Source organism: Triturus cristatus, chromosome 7 (genome assembly GCF_964204655.1).
Source record: "Triturus cristatus chromosome 7, aTriCri1.1, whole genome shotgun sequence".
NCBI classification, from domain to species: Eukaryota; Metazoa; Chordata; class Amphibia; order Caudata; family Salamandridae; genus Triturus; species Triturus cristatus.
Genome location: NC_140590.1, coordinates 317270410 through 317298215, shown reverse-complemented (window position 1 = coordinate 317298215; position 27806 = coordinate 317270410). Strand labels below are relative to the sequence as shown.

The 27806-nt window shown below is 47.7% G+C and overlaps 1 protein-coding gene and 1 pseudogene across 7 annotated transcripts in view; one reads left to right on the top strand and one right to left on the bottom strand.

The window, feature by feature from the left end:
• The window catches only part of PPP6R1 (protein phosphatase 6 regulatory subunit 1), a 1096922-nt gene that overhangs the window by 625228 nt on the left and 443888 nt on the right, over nucleotides 1-27806 (bottom strand). For all 7 annotated transcript variants that reach the window (XM_085616386.1, XM_085616383.1, XM_085616382.1 and 4 more), the window contains exon 13: nucleotides 11840-11925. In XM_085616386.1, coding sequence (XP_085472512.1) covers nucleotides 11840-11925 — 86 coding nt within the window. The remainder of the gene's footprint in view (nucleotides 1-11839; nucleotides 11926-27806) is intronic.
• LOC146809555 (large ribosomal subunit protein uL23 pseudogene) lies at nucleotides 12798-13260 on the top strand (annotated as a pseudogene).

The window sequence follows — 27806 nt, the reverse complement described above, 5'->3', positions numbered from 1 at the left end:
CCCAGAGACCAGAAGCCTCTGATCTCCACCTTTCCCAGATCTCCCCAACCCAGTAGCAATACATCAGTGACCACCGTCAACTCTGGGAGAGGTAAGGAGAGGGGCCGGCCACTGACCGAATCACGGTCTAGCAGCCACCACTGCAGATCTTTTAGCATTAATTTCTTATGGAGATCTTGCTACAAAAGCGTTAGACCTGGCATCTTTGACGTGTTTCCCCAGTCTTTTTGCTTTCTGACCTCCCGGTTTGGACTCTGTTTTTGCTGGTTCAGTGTCTCTGCGCACATTCTCACTGGTGTTCAGTATTAAAGTGCAAGTGCTCCTGTTGTAAATTGTGTTTTGGATTGGTGTTTCCGTGATTGGTATATTTGATTTGCTAATAAGTCCTTAGTAAAATGCACTGAGTGTGCCAGGGACTGTAAATCAAATGCTGCTGGTGGGCATGCAGCACTGGTTGTGCCACCCCCACAAGCAGCACTGAAAAGGGTTCCTGCACCTGCCACTGAGGTGTCTGCGCGTAGTTTGTAACTGCCATGTCGACCTGGCAAGTGCACCAACTTGCCAGGCTCTAATCTGCCCATTTCCTACATGTTAAGTCACCCCTAAGGTAGGCCTAAGGTACCCCTGTGGGTAGGGTGCTGTGTATGTTAAAGGTGGGACATGTACTGGTGTGTGTGTGTGACATCTCCTGGTAGTGAATTACAGTCTATTTGGTTTTTCACTATGGAAAGGCTATCTGTCCCATAGGGCAGAATAGGAGGCTACTTATAAAATCTGGTAAGCATAACTCCCCATTGGGACCAGATAGTGAAATTGAATATAGTGTGCCTGGACTTAGAATGTAAAAATGCATCTTTTAGTAAAGAAGATTTTTATGTTCTGTGTTTGAAAATACTACTGTGAGAAAGAAGGTATTTTCTTACTTGCCCATCCTGTGTGCCTCTGCTGGGCTTGTGGATTGACTGTATGGCTTTAGAGTGACAGTGGCCAGGGATGTGCATTCTCTTCAGACAGTCTCTGAGGGGAGGTTAAGGTGTGTCATGCCTTTCCTGGATGTGTCAGGGCTGGGCTGAATAGACCTGGTCTGCATTTAGAGTAGTGGGTGATTTAATTGCACCTGAATGGGCCTGGTCTGCTTTACACAATATGGTCTCCACCTCCTGCTGGGAAGCTGGGCCAGCGTGGACTGGGTAAAGAACCTCTCTGCCGAAGAGAAACGTAGTATAAATATTGGGGCCCAAACCCCAGAACTTTAGAACTCGCTGGAATCAAGGAACCTGCCAAGAAGATGAGCTAGAAGAGCTGCAAGGAGGAGTGCTACCCCTTGCTGTGTTTTTGCTTTGTTGGGTTCGCCTGCAGTTGCTGCTTCTGCCTTGGGCAGTGAAAGGAATGGACGGAACGTTCTTTACTTGTGCTGAGTATCTCCAAGGGCTTGAAGTAGATCGTTCCTCCTGTTCTGAAGTCTCAGACACTGCAAAGACTTCACTGACCTCTGGGCACTGCTTCTGGAACGGAGGTCTCAGTCGCCACAGAGTGAGAGAAGCAACCCATTCAGTCACCGGCACTGTGTTCTGAAGGCCCAGCAGAGGGCACTGTCCGCATCTTGCACCGCAACCCTGGTCTCACCGAAGACGCCGCTGACCCTGCCACTGAGTCGCTGCTTGCACTGTGACCTGTGGGCACCACACACTGCACCACCCTGCTTCATTTCGCCGTTCTGGTCTCGCCAACGCAATCGCTGCATGCTGACCGTGACCGCATCGTGGCTTAGGGGCACCACCCCATCCCAAAACACAATCCGACCGACACCAGCTTTCTGCAACCGGTTCTGTCGCCTGCACCATGTTCTGTCAGCACCGCATCAGGCACCACCTTCACTCCACACTGCAGCCCTGGTCTCACCGGCACCACTGGACCCCAGTCACCGAGCCGCTGCCTGCACACGCCTTGAGGGCACCGCAACGCTTCACATCGCAAACGCGACAGTTGCCACAACAGGCTCGCCCCAACGTGTCGAACGCAACACAAAAGGTACTGTTTGCGAGTCTGTTGACACCCCTGACCGACACGGTCAGACGGAACTGTAGGATTCTTTGGTTTACAGCCCCGCAGTAGCACCAGACGGAGCTACCGACTTCAAGGAACTGTGTTTTTTAAATATTCTTGCAAAGTACATATTTTTAAAGTACTTTATGTTGGCTTTTTGTCGTTTTGGTCTGTTTTGGATATATAAAAATATTGGATATTATTCTAAACTGGTGTGGTGTCCTTTTGTAGTGTTTTCACTGTATCACTGTTGGTTATGCGCACATGCTTTTCATACTGCCTCCCAGATAAGCCTGACTGCTCGTGTCAAGCTACCAAGGGGGTGAGCGGGGGTTATTTTAGGAGTGTAACTCCCTTACCCCGACTAGGAAGAAGGTCCCTAGTTGGACAAAGGTGCAAACCAGTGCCAACTAGAGATACCCATTTCTAACAAAAAAGTAATATTATATTGAAGGAGTACTGTGGGAACAACTGTTGCAGAAAAGAATGATATACCCAAATTCACACAGGTGGATGGGTTGCTCTTGTTCTAAGGATAGATCTTGTATGCTTGTCCAGCAGCCTGAAAGTCATCTGCACTGGGATCCAGAGCATAGGTTGAAACATCAAGTCATAGCCAGAATTGTTCTGGGCTTTCTGTTCAGGGGAAGCTACAAAGCCGTACCATATCCAGAATAGTTCTGATGAATGGGAGCGTCTGCGAAATAGTTAGGTTTGACTTTTGCACGTTGATAGAGATCTCAAACAATGCGAGGAGGAACGCCATCATCAGGAGGTGGTTGAGTACCACAGGAAGGCGTTGAGAGGATGAAGATCTAAAATAGGACAAATGTCTCGATCATCCTTCGGGCACAAGTAAGTAGCAGGAGTAACATCCAGATCATACTTCTGATGCCGGAGCCCCTCTATGGTCCCATTGGTCAAAAGAGTCTGCCCATCCTACTGCAAGACAGATAGGTGGTCCTTCATCATCAGCCCTGACAGTGGTGAAAGGTACAGTTGAGTGGAAAGAAATGGGAGGTCGTACCCTACTGGACAAATGAGGGGGACCAACTTTTCTGAAGTGATGATTGCTACCCTTGAAGGAAATATTGGCTTCTGTGTCTGATTCTGGCTCGAGAAAATAAAGATCTAGAAGGCGTGTAGGGCTGGAGGACAAGTCTGGTGTTGGTGAAATGGAAAACCTCAACCACAGCTATGGAAAGAGTGAAACTGCTGGTGGAATTACCTTTTAGGAGAACATAGGCCAAATGAACATGCTGTGGCTGAGATCTACATGAAACATTTTAATGCGGAATCCACCTTTTTACTGAAAAAGTTAGAAACCCTCAAACGGCACGTCGATTAAAGATGCCTGAAGCTCCCCCGAGAAGCCTATAGACCTCCTCAATGCATGGTACCGAAAAACCACATTAGCACACATTGCTCGTACTAAGCAGTTGGTTGTGTCCAATCCAGAGCAAATGACAATACTTGCGTATTCAGGGTGCTTCAGGATCACACAATTGAATTTGATGGAGATCAGGAGCAAGACCAGGAGGCAAGCTGGCATCCTTGCGGCCTCTCTGGAATCTAAGTGGCAAGAAGGGCCCTACTCCCACTTACAATTAATGTGCATTTTGTTTGACTTACTCTTAAACTTTGACCAAGACAATGATCTTCCACAGGAACAACTTTGGAAGCGAAAAAGTGTTCTCCCTTTCAACTTGGAGCAGTTGTGGCATGAAGTCTTCTTGTGTTTGGTGATGGAAAGTTTGAACTCACGATCCCGCATGGCCTACTGCTTCATCTGGGTCGAGTTGTTGCAAGGCTTTGAGTCATAGTCTGACTCCAGGCACCAAGAAATCATAACTACTGAAAAATCCCACCCACGTGCAGGGTTCCTGGAGCAGTTCTTTCAAAGTTGCATCTATTTCACCTTACTTCAGAAAGGCCAGGAAAAGTATGTGACAGACATGTTAAATTTTTTGCAGCCTTAAAAAAAAAAGTTTTTAAAAAGGAAAAAAGGGTCATGCCCTTAAAAATCACGTATACAAAAAGAAAAGTGAAGTTTTAAAAACATCCTTCACAAAAGCTTTTTACTTCTGTTTAAAGTAAGATCAGGAGTAATACATAAAATTGTAGCCCGTAGATGCTGCAGCACTGTAAACAATGTAAATAGGACGTTGCGCCTTTGAGGAACTTCTGACCTCCAGTGTCCCATCATGCCCTGTAGATGGCAGTTGACTCAGTTCTTTTCTCCTGGAGGCCCATAGATCTGTTCCCTGGGTTACAACAGAGGCCCAATGGCTAAATCTTGAAGAACGTAAATTAGGACATTCTGACATTTTGTTTTTCTTTTCAAATTCTGTTTAGAGTTTGACGAGTAAGATTTATTTGGAAAAAAAACCTATGCAAGTTATAAAGATTGAAAACATTGAATTCAATGTACAGTTTTGAAATACCTTTAGATATTAGCTTGCTTTTCCTGGAGTTTTTGAATTTTTTTTTCTTTTATTTATTTTAAAGAATACTTTCACGACAAGCATTGCCAAAGCCAACAGTTCGACACTCGCTTTATAAAGGAGAGACCTACTAGCTTTGCCTTGGTTTGCATAAAATGAAGCACAGTTGCGCAAAACATGGATCTTTAGCAAATATTTACATCTTATTATATACGAATGCAGATTTCATACTGTAAAAAAAGGAATTGTTTGTTACTAAATGGTCAGCCTGGCTGATTCAACGATGTTTATTTCAGGCTTTCTTTATGTGGCAGTGTGTGCTACTGGAGTACATGCGTGAGCACCGAGCCCGGAGAGGCATAGTTCGCATTTACCTTGAAGTAATGGCCACACCAGTGCAGAAGGTTACATGCTGGACAAGGAGGGAAGAGGAAGGCTGGTTACTGTTGTTCTGAGGATGCAAGGCTCAGTGCATGGTATCAATTTCAAGATGCTGTCCTGAGAGCAATCTACAAACCTTGTCGCACAAGTGATGCCACATGCCCAGCACTGGCTTCCGATAGATGCCCATTCCAGTGGCTACCAGCACCTGCACAGGTAGCCATCAAGGCTGTGAGCTTCAAAGGCTGCAGCGCTTGTGATAGGCAACCAGGCACTCAAAGAAAGAAATAGCCCTCCCCTGCACCCAGGCACATTTGCATGGGGGCGTGTCGGGAAAATTAGGTATTCAGTTCTGAGCTTACTTACAACAATGAGAAAAGAAGAGACCCATGTCTGTGACAACAGGAGCTACACAAACGAAAGGCGCAAGACTCTGCACCTGTGGCAACCTTCCTCGAACTGCACGACTGAGACTCGTCCTGGACCAAAGCTTGGTGCCCTCAGACAGAGTCCAAAGGCATCACCAGACTCCCCTGGACTATGGTACTAATCCCCTGGAACTGCATGCAAAAACAACATACCGGAACCAAAGAATAGCTGGCCATCGGCGCCTCCGAGGGATCACCCAGAAGTAGATGGTCCAGTGGATTTTGGGAAACTTAGTCCTGACCTCCATGAAGGTTCAGTTGGCTACTGTGGTCCCCCGGATGTTTAATTAACTTTCTGCTGTGCTTGCCAATGCCAAGGCTTGTTGGTCGCCAGTCCAGCAACCAACCGCTTTACATGTTGCTGCACCTGAAGCAAGCCCAGCAAAACCTTCATCCGACATTAGCAGTGGCTTTGTCGTCAACATTTTGAGCCCTGTTCCCCACTAGCATCGTCTAACCAGTTAAAATAGCTCTCCTGTGGCTCCCGCTTCAGCACCAAGGACAGCCACAACAACTCTGCACCCGGGCTTCTTGAGCCAGGTAAAATCAAACTGATCATCATGGCATGATCCTGGAACCCACATCACCTTTACCATCCTTGGGTTCTACCCAACTCAACCTACAAGTGACCAATTGTCAGTATTGCTTTTTTCTATTGAGAGCAATATTAACGTCTTGCAGTACTGTTTTGCATGGATTTAACATTACTTCTAAAATCTATACCTCTAGTTATACTTAACTGACTTCGTTTTGGTGTCTAAAATTATATTTAAAAAAAAATAAAGAAAATATGCTTTATTTTTATAAATTGGTGTTGGGTTTTCATTTGAGTCGTGTCAATTACTTATCTTCTATGCTGGTACTCTGAAATGCTTAACACATATTCCTTTAGTAGAGCCTGACAGCTCTTTCACACTCTACCAAGACAGAGCTATGGATTTATCAATGTGAATCCAGGGACCATTTAGGGAGTATTGTATGCTGAAGCCTAACCAGCATCACCACATAACAATCCACTTTCCTAGAGGTATTATGTCTTCAGTCAGGGAGAAGGGAGGGCTGCTTATGAATTCAATTGAAATTTCTCTGAAAGAGAACTAGGATTACAAGTAAGGAACTATTCATTCACTCTCCGGGGATCTACATGGATAATCATAAGCACTGAATAGATTAGCAAGTTTTTCCATCAAAGATTCCGAAAAGGGAGAGAGAAAAAAGGAGAAAAGTCAAATTAGGCAACATATTCTTTAGCGATGCTTGCCCCACTTGGGCGTCAGCCTTAGAATCAAGACAATAGTGTCTCGTAAATGTGTGAACTGATCTCCAAGTTGCAGTCTTGCAATCTCAGCAATTGTGATGTTAGTAAGCAAAAAAGCAGTAGCTGATTTACCCCTGGAGGATTAGGTCCTCGGTTTACCGGATAGGGTTTTGTTTGCTTTTTGAGAACAAACGATTATGCAGGAGACAATCCATCTAGATAAGAATTGTTTGGAAGCGGCATATCCTGTCCATACAGAACCATAGTAGACAAAGTTGTTTTGATTTTCTTAAAGATTTTGTCTTATTTGGAACAATGTAGCCAAGTTCAGGGAAGGATGGGATATTGAATGTGTTTTGTTTTCTCAGTCCACGAAAAAATCTATGGGGCTATGCCCCAATCGAAGAAGATGTTCTGAATTATAGCATAGTTTGGAACACATTCGTGATTTTCTTGAATGACTTTGCTGAGACTGTCCGCCTGAGCAATCTGGGTTCTTGGAAGAAGGACTGCTTTAATCCCTGGAGATGAGCCACTTTCAGACTGTTTGAGCTTCCATGTGACAGAGATCTGTATTGTGTTCCTCCCTGCTTATTCAGATAATGCAGTTGTTTTATTGTCTGTCTGAACAAAGAGATCGCCCTGAACGACAGGAGGAATGCATTCACGGCTATAATTACTGCCTTCAGCTCCAGAAGGTTGATGTGACAAGAATGTTCCTTCAGAGTCCACAGGCCTTGAATTTGTAGATGGTCCATTAGGGCACCGCAACCAGTCAAGGTAGCATCCATCACTATTGTTTGGAATGGAATGTCTTGGTGGAAATTCATCCCTTTGCGGAAAGTGAGCAGCACCACCATTTAAGTGATTGTTCTACATAAATGGTCAGAATCACTCTGTCTTCCCATTTTCCTGAAATCTGATCTCATTGAGCTTCCAGACATTGTTGGAGAGGCCACATGATGTGACATGCATCCAGGACCAGAAAACCATTGAAACCAGGAGGGAAGAAACTTGCCTCAATGTTGGAAGGGATATTCTCTTCAGATTGTGATATTTCAGGACAATAGTCTTTCCTCTGAAGAAAACACTTGTGTGTACTGTGTCTAGAACTACACCCAGGTAATGCAGGGAATGAGCATGAGTCAAGCTGGAGACCTAGACGATTGAGAGTTATAACGTTTAAGAGATAATGTGAGCTTGCCATCTGATAGGAAGATGCCTAGATGAGTCAATCATCCCGATAAGGATATACTCATTTAGATTCTCTGTTTCCTGAGGTGGGCTGCTACAACCACCAAACATTTGGAGAACATTTGCAGTGCAAATATGAGGCCAAAGGGAAGGACCTTAAACTGATAGTGGATGTTTTCTACAATGAACCTCAGAAATTTGGTGTTTTTTTGCTATTGAGATGTGAAAACTGGCATCTATAGATCATATGCAAAAACAACAGTTGATGGACAGAATGCAGAACAATGTCATACATTCACCCCAGTACAGAGATCTGGGCCTAAATCCATTGTTTTATGTGGGAAGGGTATGCCCAGATGTGGGTCCTGTGCTCACTACGCCACTGGAGTCAAGCTATCCTGGCTAAAGAGGGGTGAAACCCCGAAACTGGTCCTAGGATGCTTGATTTCGGTCCAGGGAAGACATGGCTTGGCAGTTCGGGCTGGACTGTTCCCATGAGGCACAGGGTCAAGACTGATTTGCATATGGCCATGTCTGAACTGGGGTGGCGTGGTGAGCAAAATAACAATGGATTAAACCCAGATCTGTGACTGGGGGTGAATCTTTTTTCCAATGTGCAACATTCTGTCCATCATCTTGTGTGTTTTGCTATCTATAGATCATAGCCAGTCCTCTTGAAGGAGTTGAGGGCAGATCTGATGAAGAGCAACCATCCTGAATTTTTCTTTGCAAGCCCATTAATTAGCTTTTTTGAGGTCCAAAATGGGTCTGAGTTCATTTTTGGGTACATTCTTATTCACCAGAAAATAACAGAAATAAATTCCCATTCCTCTGAGGTGAGAGCGAGCCTTCTTCATTGCGTGTTTCAGCAAGAGGATGGATACATCTTGTAGCTGATCCCGCTGGTAAAGAGAAGTTATCTTCTGTGGAATAGATGATGGTGGACACTTGAATCTGAGACAGTATCCATGTTCTATAATATTCAAAACCCATTTGTCAGTGGTTATCAGTTATCCTTTGCCACTCTTGCAGGAAAGATGTTCTGCTTCCCCCTACTGGAGTAGGCAGATGAAAGGGGGGTAAAGAGGACTCACTGTTAGCCACCCATTATAGTAGGTCCTCCTCTGCCTCTTGACTGATGGCTTTGTTGTTGATGTCTATGTAGCCGAGGTGATTATTGTTGCTGCTGTCCTGTAGACCAATGAGGCATGAACCCTCTGGTGGAAATACCGGCAGTCATAGGGACTAAAGGAGTGTCTCCTATATTCTTTTTTTCCCCCCAATTAGGACAGATTTAAGAGTGTTAAGCTTGGACTTAATCCTAAACATATCATTGTAAGCTTGAGAGTTAAAGTGCTACCTGAAAAAGGAAGGTTGAGAATCTGGTGTTTGGTTTCATCTTCCAAACCTGTGAATCTCAGCTAAGATGAACAACAAAGCACTAGTCCATGACAATAACCGTGCGCTGCTAGAGTAGAGGAATCATTTGCAGCATGGATAACTTGGTTTGACACCATCATTCCTTCATTAACAAATGCCTCAAAATTCTGACGCCGGTCTCAAGGAAGATCTTCCATGAAATGTTGAATGGAGTCTCAAAAAGAGCTGTCATAGTGTCCTTAGAGAGCAGTCGCACTAGCAACTTTCATGGAAACTGTAGAGATTTAGCAGACCTTTCTGCCCATTGAATCCAATGTCTTGCTTTCCTTATCAGAAGGTACTGTAAACGATGGGGATGTGGCATGAAGTTTGTGCGCTGTTAAAACAATGACAGAATCTGGCATTGGAACTGAGCATAGAAAAGATGGACCTTGATCCAGAGGCCTGAATTTCATTTGCAAGAATGATGGAGCAGCCTTCCCAGCACCCGGAGTAAGAAAAAGTTCCATCGCTGGTTCGAAGAGGCCCAGGACCAAATGAAGTAACTACCTAGTTGTTGACATTTGATGAAGTATCTAAAACATTACCGACGCAGATGTAGTAGTAGTCGGTAAATCAGTATTCAATTTGTCAGCTTCCTAATAAGTACTCCTGGAAGGGGTCATCTGTTAGAGATATTCTCAGTGAAGGAGAATCCGTTAAGATAGAAGAATACAATCCTAAAGATAATATATGACGAGATTGGGAGGATCTTGACCTAGATGTAGAGTATCTACTCCATCTTGAACGTGAGCAGAGACATTGAATGATGACGACTGTGGGATCTCGATCTTGACCTACAGGACGGAGGTCTGGAGTGCCAGGAGTGATATCTAGGTTGCCTTGGTGTATGTGTCACAGGCTCAGTGAGGTGCTGCTAGAATCGCTGGTTCAGATGTTTGAAAAGGAAAAGGTGGAGGGGACATAGAAGGAGGAGGAGAACACTGTGGCGGTGGAGTGGATTTCATTGGAACTGAGGCAGTGTTGGCCAATCCAGTCACTGTAGAGGTGGGCCTGGATAGTAAACAGGCCAAAGAGTACTCTGAATCAGACTGAAGGAAGTCTGTGCGCTTTCATTCATGAAAGCCACTCTGCTGTCTTGTCAGGGAAGTTGTAAGATGTCTTGATGTCGGGCCATGTCTTGATATCTAAGTTTGACGCTGTATGGTATCTCAACTTCGAAGTCCCTCTCGCTTCAAATGTGCTCTCTTCCTCAATGTCAAAAGTTTTCTGGACGTCGACCCAGCTTTTGATGGTGAGTAAGTAGGCACAGTACCTCTTCTAGACATCGAAGTCCTCGACTTCAAACGGGCATAACGTTTCACTCCAGATGTTCTCTTTTTGGTTCTCCCATCTGCAGGAGACCTCAGATTGTGAGTTGGCAGAGGTGTGGCACCGCGGCCAGGGCGACTCACTCCGGAATCTGGCGATCACGGTTCGATCCCCGGCGCCGGCGGCAGATTAGCCCAGCACCATGTGACTCTGGGGAATAGCTTGCTTAATCTTCCCGACGGCCCCCAGCGCCTAGAGACCCTTACGGACGATTGTTCGCACTTTGCAAATGTGGATTATTATTATCATCATTACTAGAGGATGCAGTCTCTCCTCACCCTTCAGAAGTCTCACCAGTCAGGGAATCTTGACAACTTCGATGCTCCACTTGTCCAGGAGGTGAATTTTCTCTCTCCCCCTCAAAATGTGCCTGAAGAGGGGGGAAGAGTCTGGCAAACGTAAGATACAGATCCTGTGTGGGTCTGTTTTTGTCATTTTTCTGCTACACTCTAAGCAGTTCGCAAAAAGAGATGGAATTTTGTGAAAATCTAGATCAATTTCCTGGAAGGAAATTATCTAAAAACACTCTACAGCTTAAACAACGTCGTGTGAGTTGGCCTGAAAAAGCCTAAGTTGAAGATTGAGGGAAAAAGCCTTCAAAAAGGCAGAGCTCTGCTCCAGGATCCTGTCAGCAGAAGCCGGAAGAAAGAAAGTTTGCTTAAGTAAACTTCGAAGGCAAGACCCTTTTTTCTTCTAAATTTTAAAGTAATTCAATAAAGATTGGCTATATAGCCTGTTTTTAAGGGTGCAAAAATTTGATTTGTTCGTCACATTCCAACCTCACAAAGTAAGGCAAAGTAGATGGGACTTTGAAAGAACGGCTTCGGGATCCCTGCATGTGGACTGTATTATTAATGATCAATGGAGATCACCTGAGAGAATTACTTTTCTCACCTATGCATGGTACCCTGGAGCATCTGTGTACAAAACAGAATATATACACATTATACTACTCTTACAGAAAAGACATTTTTGAAGCTAAACGTTTGACAGCCTGTTGCAGAATATATTGACCCATTATCATTTATTTCTTTAACTAAAGAAACCTTTTTTTGTCTAAAGGGCACTCTAACTTATAATAATCCATCTGGCTAATAAAGGCACCATGGGCGTGCCAGCAGGCTTGAATATTTACTTCTAGAAAACTGAACCCTAAGAGGGCGGAGATCCTTCTTCACCTGGAACATTATACAACACACAACCACAGGTCATTTTAGTTAAATTTCAAATACACACACTGTGGTTGAAATCAAACTATTTGAAGACCTCTACATAGGTTTTTAAGCAATATTTGTCTTGGGAATTCAACATACATGCCTGAGGAAAACAATGCTTACCAAGTCAACTGTGTTCTTCTTATTGGCTTCCAAGAGGGAGCCAGATGTAAATTTCTCCCACTGAACCTGTTCATTCTCTGGCAAATCTGAAAAGAGAACATTAAATTTATAATTTGCTTGTCTGTGATTGCAGTGCCTCAGCATCCTTCACTATCAAAAATGGAGCTATTGGTCAGGCAGTTTTGTCTTACTGTACTCACCTGCAGCAGATGTGGGAAGAAAGGACCGGAGTAGGATTTTAGATAGCCCACATTGAGCAGAAACTGCTCCCAGCACCTACCATGGCAGCAAGATTTCAGAGTGTAATATTTGTACTTCCCTTTATTTTTTATGATATCTTCTTCCTCTTGCAAATTACCTCCCTAAAACATAAGGATCTAGGCGTGGACAAGGCTCAAACTGATAAACAGCAGATTCAATGCATGTGAGCGGCTTCTGACTACCATACATAGCAACATCTTAATCAGCACCAGACATGCCATTGCCCTTCAACAAAAGAGCTGTCCATGACCTGTACCTCAGACCAACCCTCATTTCAGTAGGAGACCTATCCGGGAACAATGAACTGGAAAAAAATATTTAAAATGCTAATAATGATCCCTATGAACCAACTACCTAGAAAGAAAGGAAGTACAACAGACTAGATTGAGAAATAGTGAATCTGCAGAATAATAGTATTCAGTAAAATGGTTATCAAAGTTATTCATTTTCCGAACTTGTAACTTCTTCCTGCTCACTGATCAGGATATAAAAGATTCCTACAGAAGTTATGTGGTGAGCAGGGTTGAAGGAAAACAAGAACAAAACTTCTCATTCTAAGTGGGGTTGTTCTCCAGTCAACATACTCTGACAAAGATTTCTAGTGAAGATATACGTACGGCAGTCAAATTAGCAGCCTGACAGATGTCATTGAGTAACATATGTGACTCTAATTTCTCATGAGAAATCAACCCCCAACATGACACCGAAGACCGAGAAGGAAGCTGTCCCCATTAAAACCGAAGCAAAGCCCAAGGTTTTGAAAGCTAAAAAGGCTGTTCTTAAGGGGGCACACGGTCACAAGAAAAAGAAAATTAGGACAGTCCCTAAATTCAGGAGGCCGAGGACCTTGAAGTTAAAGAGGCAACCGAAGTATCCTTGGAAGAGCGTTCCTCGTAGGAACAAATTTGACCATTATGCGATCATCAAGTTTACACTTACCACAGAGTCTGCCATAAAGAAGATTGAAGATAACACGCTGGTATTCATTGTTAAAGTCAAGGCTAACTAGCACCAGATCAAACATGCTGTACAGAACCTTTATGAAATTGATGTTGCCAAGGTCAACTCACGGATTAGGCCAGAAGACGAGAAGGCGACATGTGCGTCTAGTTCCAGACTGCAATGCACTGGATGTAGCCAACAAAATTGGAATCATCTAAGCCTCCTCTGTAGACGCTGGTATAGTTCATGGTACATCCATAGCTAATTCATAGAAAGCAAATTCCATATAGCTAACCACTTTGAAGGTTTGCTGGAAAAGTGCTGCGCTCGTTTTCGGATCCAGTAAACACAGAAGGAGCTACTTTAATTCTTTCAAATGAGACAATAGCAGAAAGCCTTTTTGTATCTCATCTGATGAACTATCTTCCATCCTTGAATGATAAGGTTGCTCCTCCGATTTAAGTGGAATTCTAAGACCTCCTTGGAAGAAAAGAATAATTTTATGGAAAAATAGAGAAAGGTGGAACAGTACCCAATCTAGTTTTCACTGTTCGCAGACAAGTTCTGTGAGAAAGTGCCCTCTTTCTGCATGGTTGCCCCCACTTTTTGCTGAACTGCTGATGTGATTTGACTGAGTGTGCCCTGGGCTCCTGCCAATGAGGTACCCAGGGCCTATGTTCTTTCCCTAAAATTTCACGGAAAACAAAACCAAAGTGGCATCTTTGGCCACAGGTAATCCCCTGGTAAATGGCACCACAGATACTTCCCCGGGCACTATGACCGGGGAAGACCTCTAAGGGCTGCAGCACTTATTGTGCCACCCTTAGAGGCCCTGTACCATTACACTCACACACTGCCTTTGCAGGCTGCGTGTTTTGGTGCAGAACAAAGTGAAGAGTCGACATGGCACACTTCCCTGTGTGCCATGACTAAAACCCACAGCCCTGGCATAGATCAGACATCCCTCTAGCTGGGGGTGCACTATACCAGTGGTGAAGGTTCAGGTGCATGAGCCCTGTACCCCTACAGTGTCTAAGTTCATTCTTCGACATTGTAAGGGCAGTGCTGCCATTAAGACTAAATGGTGCTGGGAGTCTGTCATTATGAACTCCACAGCACCATAATGGCTTTACTGAAAACTAAGAAGTTTGGTATCAAACTTCTCAGCACATTAAACCCACACTGATGCCAGTGTGGGCATCCCTGAAAAATGACCACTAGTGTCCAGGCTGAGTGGCTGCTTTCAGCTGCCACCACCATACATGTTTCTGGACCCCAAGAGCCTGCTGCTCTTGGGGGCCTGAAACAATGCACATCCTGGAACTAGGCTTCCTTGCCGCCTTTGTGAGCTTCCCCAGACCACTTGCTGCTTTCAGCAACTGGTCCCCGCTGGTTCTGACCCCCACTTTGAGCGGGAGAACTGGCGAAAAAAAACAAGCAAGTAAGAGATGTGTGCCCACTTCTGCCAACTCCACCCCTCAGGTGGGGAAGGCGAGATGAAGCACAACTCTCAGTCCCCGCCATTTTGCGGTTGGGGGGACCCAGCCAACCAGGGAAAGGCTTATGCTTCCCTCCCACTGAAGGGTGGCATAATAGGGGGTGTACCCATCCCAGGGAAGGGACCCATTGGTCCCAACCTTTTTACCAACCTGTAATGCCCCTGAATCTAGTATTTAGTGGCACCCCTGAACCTTGCTTCCTCAGACAAGAAACCAGAAGAAGAAAAGAAGACCAAGGACTGAACAGCAGTGCCAAAGCTAAAAAGAGGAGGATGCCCACTGACTTGGCCCCAGTCCTACCGGCCTGTTCCCACCTCGAAAATTCAGAAGCTAAACCCCAGTGTGTCCTGCAGCCTGCAGCCTCAAGAATCCCGAGTACCTGCCCTGCCTGGAATCTGTTGTTCACCAACAGATTCCAGCTCCGGCAGGATCCGTGAGTCTGCACCACTCTACACCGACACCCACAGCCCGAGTTAGAGTGGCCCAACACCAAGAGGAGGCCTCCCCAGCGACCCCGACAAGAGATCCGGCGACCCCTGATCTGCCTCAAGACGACGTCTGCAGCCTCAAACCAGAAGGTCCCTCCCACCCCCCAACTGCGACCAGGAGCTGGTAGGAAGATCCGACCCTAAAAGGCACCCCTGCACCTGACACCCCATGGTCTTGGGAGGCCCAACCGACGGTGCCTACCCAACTCCCAGCAACCCAACTTACCTCTCGAAGTGGTGGTGGCACACAGAAGACCTTCGCCCCCGAGCCTGCAGTTTGTTTGCAAATCGGAGACTCCCCATTGAAAGCGACAGGGATCTGACGCCAAAACAGCACTCTGCACCTGGCCGCCCCAGTGCCGCTGAGGGTGCACCTTTTGTGCTGGCTCAAACCCCATTTGCTCTGAGCTTAAGTCCAGGAGCTTTGCTCCCACAACCCAGTGGCCTGCTCATCAACAGCCACCAACCAGAGGCCCCCTCACTCCCATTGGATAACATTGGGCCTCAGCACTCAAGAGTGCATCCTTGACCCATGTGATATTATTTGCTGATTCAGTGTCTACAACAAATGCTTAACACTACCCTTTGATACAGCTTTACTGCTCGACAACACTACCACAAAGAGAGAGTAAGGTGCTATCTACTTTTACCTCTGCCTACCTATGGGGTTCCACTGGCCTCTGTATATACTATGCCAAAGTGATGTACAGTGTGCACAGAGCCAGCATCCTAAAAGAGCCCAGAGCCGAACCCTGCTGGGCCAAAGAGAGAAGGAACAAAAGAACCTCGGAAAGAGGGGCAGAGAGGTGATCCACAGCCTTTGCTGTGCACCATGCCACAAACTTGTACCATCGACAGGTGCATGCCGTCTTAGGGGAGGGACACCTTGCTGCTAAGATGACATTACAAACTTCGGGTGGAAGGTCAAAAGTAGTCAACTGTTGCTGCTCAATCTCAACGCAAGGAGGTGGAAGCTGGAAAGGTTCGGGTGGAGGACCGTCCCCTGCTGCTTTGACAGAAGATCCTCTCGAAGCAAAGAGCCTCTTGACACAACCCCACCCCGCCCTGTTTGTTGCAGTACCACATGGCGGTGGTGTTGTCCATGAACATCTGCACTACCTTCCCCTTGAGGGCGGGAAGGAATGCCTTCAGTGCCAGGCGAATGGCCCAGAGCTCCAACAGTTTGATATGAAACCCGGAATCTGCCGGAGACCAGACTCCTCTGATCTCCGCCTCTCCCAGGTGGCCACCCCATCCCAGAAGTGATGCATCGGTCACCAGCTTGAGTTCTGGTTGGGGAAGGGAGAGGGATCTGCCTCTGACTCAATCCTGATTCGTTAACCACGACTGCAGTTGTTGCGTAGTTACCTCAGAGATCTGGACGTAGTCTGAAAGATTCCACCCGATGCTCCGCCCACTGAAACTTCAGGTCCCACTGCAGAGCCCGCATAGGCTATCTGGTATGATCTACCAACAGGATGCAGGAGGCCACCCAGCAGCCTCAGGGTCATTCCCATCGAAATCCAGGATAGAGGCTGAAACACCGGTTATCATAGCCCGAATTTCCTGGACTCGCTGTTCGGAAGGATAGGCCAGAGTCCAGAACAGCCCTGACAAAAAGGAGCGACTAAGAGGGAGTCAGGTGTGTCTTCGGCACATTGATAGTGAACCCCAGTGAATGCAGGAGGACCGCTGTAGCCTGGAGGTGGGAGATGACAGCCTGGTGCATGCCTGCCTTCAACAGCCAGTCATCGAGATAGGCAAAGACTGGAACCCCTGATCTGTGCTGATGAGCTGCGACCACACCCATCACTTTCGTGAACACCCGAGGGGAACTGGTATGGTCAAAGGGGAGCACGGTGAACTGAAAATGCTCATGGCCTACCGTGAACCATAGGTAGCATCTGTGGGGGCTGGCAGGACGGGAATATGGAAATAGGCATCCTGTGAGTCTAACTCCACCATCCAGTCTCCAGGGTCAAGGGCAGACAGGACCTGACCCAACATGAGCATTTTGAACTTCTCCTTCCAGAGGAAGGGGGTTGAGGGCCCTGAGGTCTAGAATAGGATTCAGGCCTTTGTACCTCTTGGGTACCAAAAAGAAGCGGGAATAGCAAGCACAACCTAGTTTTGGTGCAGGAACCCTTTCGATGGCTCCCTTGGCCAATAGAGCTGAAACTTCCTGGAGGAGAAGTGCCAAATGATCCTCGGACATGCGGCTGAGAGACAGTGGCATTGAGGGAGGGGTAGTCTCGAAGGGGAGTGAGTAGCCCCTTCGGAATATCTGCAAAACTCACCAGTCTGACGTGATGGATTGCCAATGGGGGAGGTGATGGTGAATCTGGCCACCCACTGGCCGCTGATGCGCCTGAACGATCAGACAAGGAGGGTTTGGAGGCTGTTGTGGGAGGGGGGAGGTGGAGGGTGGACTGGCCCACTCGCTGGCTTTCAGACCCGTGATGTCGCTGGGTCCCACGTCAGCGGCCACACAGAGGCTGGGCAGCTTGCGCGGACCAGTGGCTAGACGGGGCGGACATGGTGGGGTGACCCTACCATAGCCACAAAAGGGGCAAAAGGCAGACTGTGGTGGACTGGAGGACGCAGCGAGGACCAAGGATCTGGCCATAGCTCGAGAATCCTTGAAGCACTTCAGCGCAGAGTCTGCCTTATCACCAAAATGGAGACGGCCATCAGAGTGTATGTCCAGCAGAGTTGCTTGAACATCCCCTGAAAACCTAGACTTCCTCAACCAGCCGAAGGGCTCCCGACGTGGCAATCGTTCTGCCCAGTGAGTCGGTGGTATTCAGTCCACATCGAATCGTAAATTTTGCTGTGTCTCTCCCATCTGCCATGGCTTGGGAGAGAACGGCCCAGGCCCGGAGGCAGCACTCACGCAACCGTATCCCAGATTGTTTGGAAGTATCGGCCCAAGAGGCACACGGTATTCACGGACCACAGTACCAAGCTGGAGGAAGAGAACATGCGCTAGCCAAGATGATCCAGCTTCTTGGATTCCCTGTCTGGAGGAGTAGAAGAGAATGCGCCCTTGAAAAAAGCAGCTTGGGCCACCAAGCTCTCGGGGGAAGGGTGTTGGGTGAGGAAAATGGAATTGCCCAGAGCCGGGTGGTGTCAGCAGACTATCGTCCACTCCACAGAAGCACCTGCGCTGGGCTTGGACCAAGTGCCCAGAAGGACGTAGTTGAGGGCTTTGTTGAAGGGGAAGAGAGGTTCTGAGGAAGTTGCTGCAGGTTAAAGCACCTCTGTCAGGAGATTAGGCCTGACTGCCACTGTAGGGAGCTCTAAGTCCAAGGCCTTGGCCGGCCTACGCACCACCACAGCATAGGACACTACCTCCTCTGTAGCCACAGTAGGGGGAGAAAGCATGCCAAGGTCTAGGGAAGTGTCCAGACCACTGGTGTCACCCAATTCCTTTCTCCAGTCCAGTTCTTCCAGTTGGTCTTCCAAAGGGTCCTGTGACCCCTCCAGGTCCTCATAAAAGCCTTCAGGGCGATAGGGAACACCTGGGATGAGCAAGGCAACCAAAGTACCCTCCTGCGTCGGATCAGGCGTCGGCAGACGTCGGTCTGGCTCCGGGTCCATCTCAGGTGTGAGGATACGCTGGGGGAGTCATCACCTGGGACAGTCGAGTAGTGGCTGGAGCTGCCGATATCAAAGGCCCAGGGACCCCGACCGACTCTGAGGGGCCCGAAGGCGCGTCAGCGGAGTCAGGCTCCCGAAAGATGCAGTGGAGGGCTTTGTAGAACATACGAAGCTGGGCAGAGGACGCACCAGCTCCCAGAAATGGGGGGAGGAACTCAGTCGTCCCTGAATGAGGTACCGGAGACGGAATCTTGGAGCGACGACGCTCTGGGTCCCACGTTGCGTCTGCTGACTGACAGGGAGAAGAGCAACGGTGCTTCTTTGCATTCTTCTTGTGCCTCGACTTACCCGGGAAGTGCGAAGACTTGGAGGTGGTGTGGTGGCTCCACGAACGGTCTCAAGACCTTCCCCTCAAGCGAGACGGGGAGCGACACGGAGCAGACTGCCGGGCCTCCAAGAGCTTTTGGACCGTTCCCGCAAAGACTTTGGATTCATGGCCCAGCAGTTGGAGCAGGACTTCGGGTCGTGGTCGCGCTCCAGACACCAGAGGTACATGAGGTGTGGGTCTGTCACAGACATCAGCTTGTGACACCTCGCAGGGCGTGAAGCCAGTCTGACAATGGGACATTCCTTGCGCACCAGGAGTCCATGACTCGAAAAAAGAAGCTCTCTCTGCAGTAGGCTGGTACGGAAAAGGAAAGAACTGACATGAGTGCGCAGGGTCTAAGTAGGCACCGCAATATCATGCCAGGGACCAAGACTCCGGCGACGGACGTGGAGACGACCAAGGCCACCTACCGGCATGCAGGGGTACTGCTAAGGAAAAAATTCTCCGGATCCAGTCCGACGCCTTGGGGTAATTCTAAAGGTAAGGAATATATAACTGTCTCTTTCAGATACAAACAATACCTTCTCATGCACAGAAGGGAGAAATACAGCCAAGTATAATTTGATGGCCCTCCGCTTTGTGAGATGTGTGGAGACAGCAGTCCTGCAATTGAGTGCTGAGCATGAAAACTTGGAGATGTGAGCCTCATTTCAGTAACAAACCTGTCCAGGGTGTCAGAATTGCTGTTTCAAGGATAGCCAGACATTTATAAGATGTGTCTAACCATCTTGAAAGGAGAGAAGGCTACCCCTAACAAAATATGCAGTCCACACCCCGATGCACATTTCCAGAGGTCTAGGTGGAAGCAACTATTCAACCTAGAATCAAGGCGTTTAACTCTTCCTCCTGTGACTACTGTGCACGGTTTTCATCCGTTTATTCATCTTTGTTCTGATAGCCTGAATGGCGTGACCTTCCCGGCCAAAGTAATGGCAACTAGACAAACTGTTTTGATAATCAAGAGCCACATAGAAAAGCTATGTATGAGCTCAAAGGGAGAACACACCAGAAACGTGTGAGTCAGAATGAGGTCCCATTGGGGCATCATAAAAGGGGCAGTGGGGATCTAGTATTACAAACATTTCAGAAAACGAATCACAACAGGTGAGTTGAACAGAGAGGAATAAACCGGCAACCTCAGGAAAACCGAAATGGCTGACAGTACCCAGGGCAAGGGCTTGCCAGGATAAGGATAATACAAACAGCAACACCTCCGACACAGGGCACACTTGGCATGAAAAAACGAGTCGCAAACTTAACCCAACGGCAGGCGTATACAGTTTTAGTGGAGAGAGCCTAACTGCTAAGATTACATCACAGAACTTGGGGGTGGGGGTTAAGGGGGGGGGGGGGGGGGGGTGGGGGGGGGGGGAGATGGACAACCCTCAAATGTCGCCATTCAATTTCCACACATGAAAGTGGAGTGCGCACAGTGTTGCTGCAACAGAAGATGCTACCAAAGCAGCAACCTGATGCAAGGACAGATGGTCATGCCCTGGAGTTCTGGATACAGCAATCTTCATGCTGAAACCAGTGTTGCTTAGATTACTTGGGCCTGGTCATTCCAAATCTTGGGCAGGATAGATCAGTGGAAAGGCTCTCAGGAGTTGAGAACACCACTCTAAGCAGAAAGCATCTCAGAAAGATGTATTGGAAACTACACCAGGTGTAAACAGATCTTGTAGATTGAGGTCTAGCCACCAGAATGACATCCAAGACTTCTGAAGGGAGGTCACACACACAACTGTTGCTGCTTAATTTCTGGCAGAGTAGATTGTGAAGGCCCAGCTATTCTGCTGCCACAGAAGATCCTTCTGAAGAGGCAGCCTGATCAGAAGACAGATGTTCATGCACAGAAGTTCAGGGGTACCATTCGCTACTGGCTCAATTTGGAGCTACTGCAGTGACTTTGACCAGGTCGTTCCTGTTCATCTTCAGAACTGGAGACAGTAGAAGTATAGGCAGGAAGACATACAGGAGTACTGCACTCAATTCTAGGTAATATGCATCTCAGTGAAAGACTTCTTAGGAACTCCACGGAGCAAATGTGCTGACATTGTGTGTTCTTCGCTGTGACAAAATTGTTTTTTAAAAACCGAGCCAAGGTTTTTCCCATTCGCGGAAGAGACCTTACATCACTTCTGGATGTAACTGTCATTCAGAATCCACTGCGTGTCCACTAGGTAATCCACTAAAGAGCTGACAAGATGGTGTGCACCCAGAAAAATCTGTGGTGTTCCAGGCATTTCCAGAGGTGTAGCGCCTCTAGGCACTAGGTCCATGAATTCTTCCCACCAGTTTATTGTAATAACACATGGCAGAGATGTTATTCATAAGCCCTGTATCAGCCTCCGTTTGATGGATGGTAGGAAGACCTTCAATACCAAGCGGTTGGCCCACAGTCCCGGAAGGTTGATGTGGAGCCATGACTCCACAGAAGACCAGATGCCTGTGATATCCAACTCTCCTAGATGAACAATCCAACACAAAAGGGATGCGCTGGTCACCCCTCTCAGCTCTGGTTGGAGTAGGGAGACGAGTCTGCGCTGACCGAATTACAGTCCATTAGCCAGCACTGCAGCCTTTTGCAATCTCCTGGAAAATCCGGACAGAATAGGAGAGGGTTCCCTGATGGTGTGCTCTCTGGGGCAGATCCCTCTGCAGAGCCCAAATATGCCACCACCATTCTGTTCACTCCCAAGATGGCAAGACCCCTCTCCGAGTGTACAGACCTCAATAGCCAAACCCTTTGGTGTGGATACTTCAGGGCTACAAGCCCCTGGGGAAACCAGTTTGGCAAATGATTTCCCCACTCTGCTTCCATTGTCAGCCTGTCTACCTCAACAATGGGGCAGCCCTTCCCCCCCGTGGTACACATCTGCCCTTCAAAGGTAGCTTCACCTTTGAAGCTTGCTTTTTGGAGCTAACACAAAAGTGGCTTCCAGCAGGAGGGAGGTGACACCTCCCTGTCCTGCAATCCCTCATTGTTCTTCTTCCTGGGAGTTATTAGCACGACTCTCCAGGATGGCAGAAAGATGTTTCGTGGAGCAAGCTCCATGTGTGCTCGGGAAGGCACACGAGTTATAAAGTCAGAAAAGTGTCAGCTTTGTAAAGCTGCACACTGCAACAAGTTACATTCATTTTGACTTGAGATACAAGTCAGGCTTAATGTAACAAGTTGTTTGATACCTTGGAGTGCTCACTTTGGTTGCACCGTTCCGAAGGTAGCACAGCAGAGGGGTTAGCATATAAGTCTTCACAGTAAAACTGTAGCTTTGCATGTTTTACTATCAAGATATGTAAAGCACATGTGCTTTCCTGTTTCATAGGTTGCACTCTGCCTTTAGGGCTCAGTAAGCCTGCCAGAAGGGTGACTTACACAGATGTACAGGGAAAGTTGTAGCTTTGAAATTGCCTTCAATAACAAAGTTGGGCTAGCAGTGCATCCTTGATCTGCCAATCTGCAGTGGCGGACTGGGGGACTTGTTTTACTTTGGGGGCCTCTAGGATGTCACAATCTGTGCTGCCAGCCCTGGGGTACTGCTCTAACTTGCATGCCCTGGGTACCAAGGAATCCTTGACTAGGGACTTACAGGTAAGTTAGCCATTTCCAAATGGGTACAGCTAATTTGACTTGCACATTAGGGTCTTGGCACTGGCACCGAGGCATGGTTAGCCGCCCTCCGTGCACTCTGAGTCGAAAAACCAGCAGCATCAGTTGAAAAACTGGGGGTGACCCTACAAAAGAGTTGGCACAAAAGAGTCATTTCCTTACAACCCTCGAAAAGGTATGTCCATTAACATAGACTGGACTCCTCTGGAGAAGCCGATGGATCTCCTCCCAGCATGCCTCCAGATAGCTAAACTGCTGCCAATTGTCCTGCCTAGGCAATCTGTGGAGTCCAATCAACAGAGGATTGTAAATTTAGTTGAACTACAGCATTCTTGAATAGCCGGAGTATGGACAGGGGGGAGTCGAAAAGGGCGCAGATATAACACCCTAAGAGGTAACTGCCATTAACACAAAGTAGTGTCAAACTTGACAAAGAAGCCATGTATTTCCCAAGGGTTTCAATGTGCTTTGATGCGGACGCATGGCTAAATTCTCAGGAATGGGAGTGCAGAGTCAAAAAGTCCACATCATCTAAGGCTCGATGATGTCATGCTTTCTGTCTGTTCACTGGTCCAAAGGAATATGCTACTTACCAGTATGCATCTGTTCTTGGCATGTAGAGCTGCAGAGTTTTACACTTAGCATAGATCGCCATCTGGTGTTGGGCCCGGATGTTTGCAGTTTGTTTTTGTTCTTTGGACAGTCTTTGGAAGTCACGAGTTTGGTGACTCCTCCTTCGGTCCGTACTGCGCATGGGCTTCGGCTCCATCCTCAGATTGTTTTTTCGCCAACAGGGAAATGATGGAGCGTAGTAATAACAGTGAGAAACCCATGTGTGTTGTATCTAAATAAGATGGACTGGAACGGATACAGGTAGCCGGGGAGGCGGGTGGGCGTGTACAACTCTGCAGCTCTACATGCCAAGAACAGATGCATACTGGTAAGTAGCATATTCCGTTCGAGGCATATGAGCTGCAGATTGTACACTTAGCATAGATTATATAGCAGTACCCAACCTTAGCGGCGACCACCGGTATCCGTTGCAGTGGTTTGAAAAAGTGTCTTTAGTACAGCCTGGCCCACACTAGCTTGCTGCTTGGAATGCACATCTACACAGTAATGTTTTGTGAAGGTGTGCGGTGTCGACCATGTGGCTGCTTTGCAGATGTCATCTAAGGGTATGTTCCCTAGAAAAGCCATAGAAGCCCCTAACTTTCTAGTAGAGTGGGCTTTAGGTGGAACAGATAATGTTCTTTTTGCCTTTTGATAGCAAATTTGTATGCACTTTACAATCCACCTAGCTATCCCTGATTTAGAGATGGGGTTGCCTTTATGTGGTGGAGAGAAGGAAACAAACAATTGTTTAGTTTTCCTGAAAGGTTGCGTTCTCTGTATGTAGTACAGTAAAGCCCTCTTAACATCAAGTGTGTGTAAGGCCCTTTCCGCAACAGATTGAGGTTGCGAGAAAAAGACAGGTAATTCCACCGATTGGTTCAGATGGAAGGGGGAAATGACCTTGGGCAGAAACTTTGGATTTGTACGAAGTATGACCTTGCTGTGATGTATTTGTAGGAAGGGTTCTTGTATAGTGAACGCTTGTATTTCACCAACCCTCCTGAGGGAAGTGATAGCTACGAGGAAAGCTGTTTTCCAGGTGAGGAACTGTAGCTCACATTTATGCATTGGTTCAAAGGGTGGACCCATTAGCCGTGTGAGAACTACATTAAGATTCCATACAGGGGAAGGTGGTGCCCTGGGAGGAATTACTCTTTTAAGGCCTTCCATAAAGGCTTTAATAGCGGGCACTCTGAACAGTGATAAATGCTGTCTGTTTTGTAGATAAGCAGCAATCGCTGCTAGGTGTAGGCGTATGGATGAATATGCCAGGTTACACCTGTGAAGATGGAGCAGATAGCATATGATGTGCTGTATGGATGCATCTAAAGGGTTGATTGTATTGTTACGGCAGTAAATTACAAATCTTTTCCACTTTGCGGCATAGCATACTCTAGTGGTAGGACGTCTGGCTTCCATGATAATGTTCATGCAATCAGGGGGAAGGTTAAGGTATCCAAATTCTAAGATTTCAGGAGCCAGATCGCCAGGTTGAGCTGAGCTGGGTCCGGGTGCCTGATTTCTCCATGGTTCTGGGTTAGGAGGCATGGGGACAGGTGCAGTTTTTGATGTGGCACCACCGATAGCTGTAGTAGTGTGGTGTACCACGGCTGCCTGGCCCATGTTGGGGCTACCAGAATGAGTGTGAGGGAGAGCTGTTGTAGCTTCCTTACCACTAACGGAATTAGTGGGAGAGGTGGAAAGGCGTATGCAAATCTGCCTGACCAGTTCATCCATATCGCATTGCCTTTGGACAATGGGTGTGGGTATCTGGCGGCGAAGCTTGGGCATTTTTTGTTTTCGTGGGTGGCGAAGAGGTCTATCTGAGGATGCCCTCACTGTTGGAAGAATGGGTGAAGAACTTGTGGATGCAGTTCCCATTCGTGTAGTTGTTGCGTTTGTCTGCTGAGCAGATCTGCCATGGTGTTTTGTACGCCTGGAACGTGCTGTGCCAGGAGAAAGATGTTTTGGGGAATTGCCCATCTCCATATGCTCTGGGCTAAGCGGGAGAGCTGGGGAGAGTGTCCCCCCCCCTGTTTTTGGATATAATACATTGCAGTCATGTTGTCTGTGCGAATGAGGACTGCTTTGCCCGAAATCTGTTTTTGAAAAGATTTTAGGGCTAGAAAGATCGCCAAGAGCTCCAGATGGTTGATGTGGAGCGATTTTTGCTGTGGCATCCATAGACCTTGCATGGTGAGGTCTAAGAGGTGCGCTCCCCAGCCGGAGAGCGATGCGTCCGCTGTTAGAATCACCTGAGGAACCGGGTCCAGGAACGGCCCCCCTTTGGAAAGGTTTGTGGTGTTCCACCACTGCAGAGAGTGATGGGTGCGGCCGTCCACCAACACCAGATCCGTCAGCTGACCCTGGGCCTGGTTCCACTGTTGTGCTAGGCACTCTTGAAGTGGACGCATGTGGAGTCTTGCATGGGGGACTATGAAAATGCAAGACGCCATCATTCCTATGAGCTTCATAAACACTCTTGCTGGAAGAGAGTGTTGAGGAAGGAATGTTTTGCGCAAGGCTTGTATGCTTGCGATTCTGGCTGAGTTTGGATAGACACTAGAGGTGTCTCTAGTGGCCCCGAGATATTGCTTTGTGTGAGATGGTATGAGGTGGGACTTTTGGTAGTTCACCGTGAAGCCTAGCTGGTGGAGCAGTTGGATGGTGCTGTTTGTATGTTGCACACATTGGTTGTAGGACGCGGCTTTTATCAGCCAGTCGTCTAAGTAAGGGAAGACGTGAATGTGTTGACGTCTGAGGTGTGCTGCTACTACCGCTAGGCATTTGGTAAACACCCGTGGTGCGGTGGTGACCCCGAAGGGGAGAACCGTCAATTGGTAATGCTGATCGTCCACCACGAACCTGAGGTACTTCCTGTGAGAAGGGTGTATCGGAATGTGAAAGTATGCGTCTTTCAGATCCAAGGTAGTGAGAAAGTCTCCCTGACAGAGGAGGGGGAGGACTTGTTGTAGGGTGACCATGTGGAAATGATCTGAGTGTATGTAGGCATTTAGAGGCCGGAGGTCCAGAATGGGCCTCAGGGTCCCGTCTTTCTTTGGTATTAAGAAATAGAGAGAGTAGACCCCTAGATTTCGCTGATTGACGGGGACCTGCTCTATAGCGTGTTTTTGGAGGAGGGAGAGCACCTCCTGTTTGAGTAGTGTGGAATGTTCTTGAGACATTGGACGGTGTCTTGGTGGGATATTGGGTGGGGTAGACGTTAGCTCGAGACAGTACCCTGACCGAATAATTTGGGTCACCCATTTGTCCGATGTTATGGACTCCCATGCGTGGATAAAGTTTTGCAGTCTGCCCCCGACCGGAGTGGGATGGTCTGGGGGGAGGGAAGGGGAGTCATTGTGCGGGCGGGGTGGCAGAACGGGTGGTGTTAGTTTTGCCCCTGCCCTTATTGTTGTTGCCTCTGAAACCACCCCTTTGGTAGCCCTTTGAAAAGGTATTTTGAGGAGGGGACTTGTAGGAGGTAGAGGCGCTATCGGTGGAGTAACCTCTGCCCGTGCTACAAAAGGATGAGCGTCGAAAGGAGCGTTTAGGGGCCTGTGATTGTAGTGCCCCCATAGACTTTACTGTATCTGTGTCCTTTTTCATCTTTTCTAACGCTTCGTCAACCTTTGGCCCAAAGAGAGTTTGTTGGTCAAAGGGGTGATTTAGTATGGACGCCTAGACTTCAGGCTTGAACCCTGAGATCCTGAGCCAGGCATGACGACGAAGCAGGACACTAGTATTTATGGCTCTAGAAGCAGTGTCAGCTGCATCGAGGGCACACTTAATAGAGGTGTTAGTAATTAGTTTGCCCTCCTGTATTAGTTCATGAGCCCATCCGTTTATGTTTTTCGGGGAGGTGCTGCATAAGAGCCTCAAGCTCGTCGTAGTGTGCTCTGTCATATCGCGCAAGTAGCGCTTGTGTATTTGCAATGCGCCACATGTTTGCAGCTTGGGAGGCGGTGCGTTTGCCAGACACGTCTAGAAGTTTGGATTCTTTATCCGGCGGTGGGGCTTCTCCGGAGGACTGGGAGTTAGCCCGCTTTCTAGCTGTGGACACAACTAGGGAATCTAAGGGAGCAGGGCCCTTAATGTATGCAGGGTCTGTGGGTGCCGCCTTGTACTTTTTTTCTATTCTAGGGTTCAATACCCTGGCCCTGACAGGATCTTTGAACACCTCTGCAGCATGCTTGGTGACGCCTTTCAGCATGGGCAAGATAGATGTGGACTTGTCCTGAATGTCAAATGTATCCAGTAGGAAGTCTTCTTCCACTGGTTTACTATGCATTTCCACCCCATGGTAGTGTGCTGCTCTCTGCACTAAGTGGTGAAACCCTAAGGAGTCCTCTGGAGGAGACGGCCTGGATGGGTATAGGTCGTCCTGAGGCACATCCGGTATGTCAGGGTTTTGGTAGTCTTCCCATGGGTCTGGGGTCCCTGGTGGAGTGGGGTCCATTGGGGCGTCCGCCGGGTCATAATCTGGTTCCCCGTAATCTGGATCTGGGGACGGGGTCGGTGAGTGATGAGGTAAGGGTGGCGGAGACCTGGGAGGGGGAGG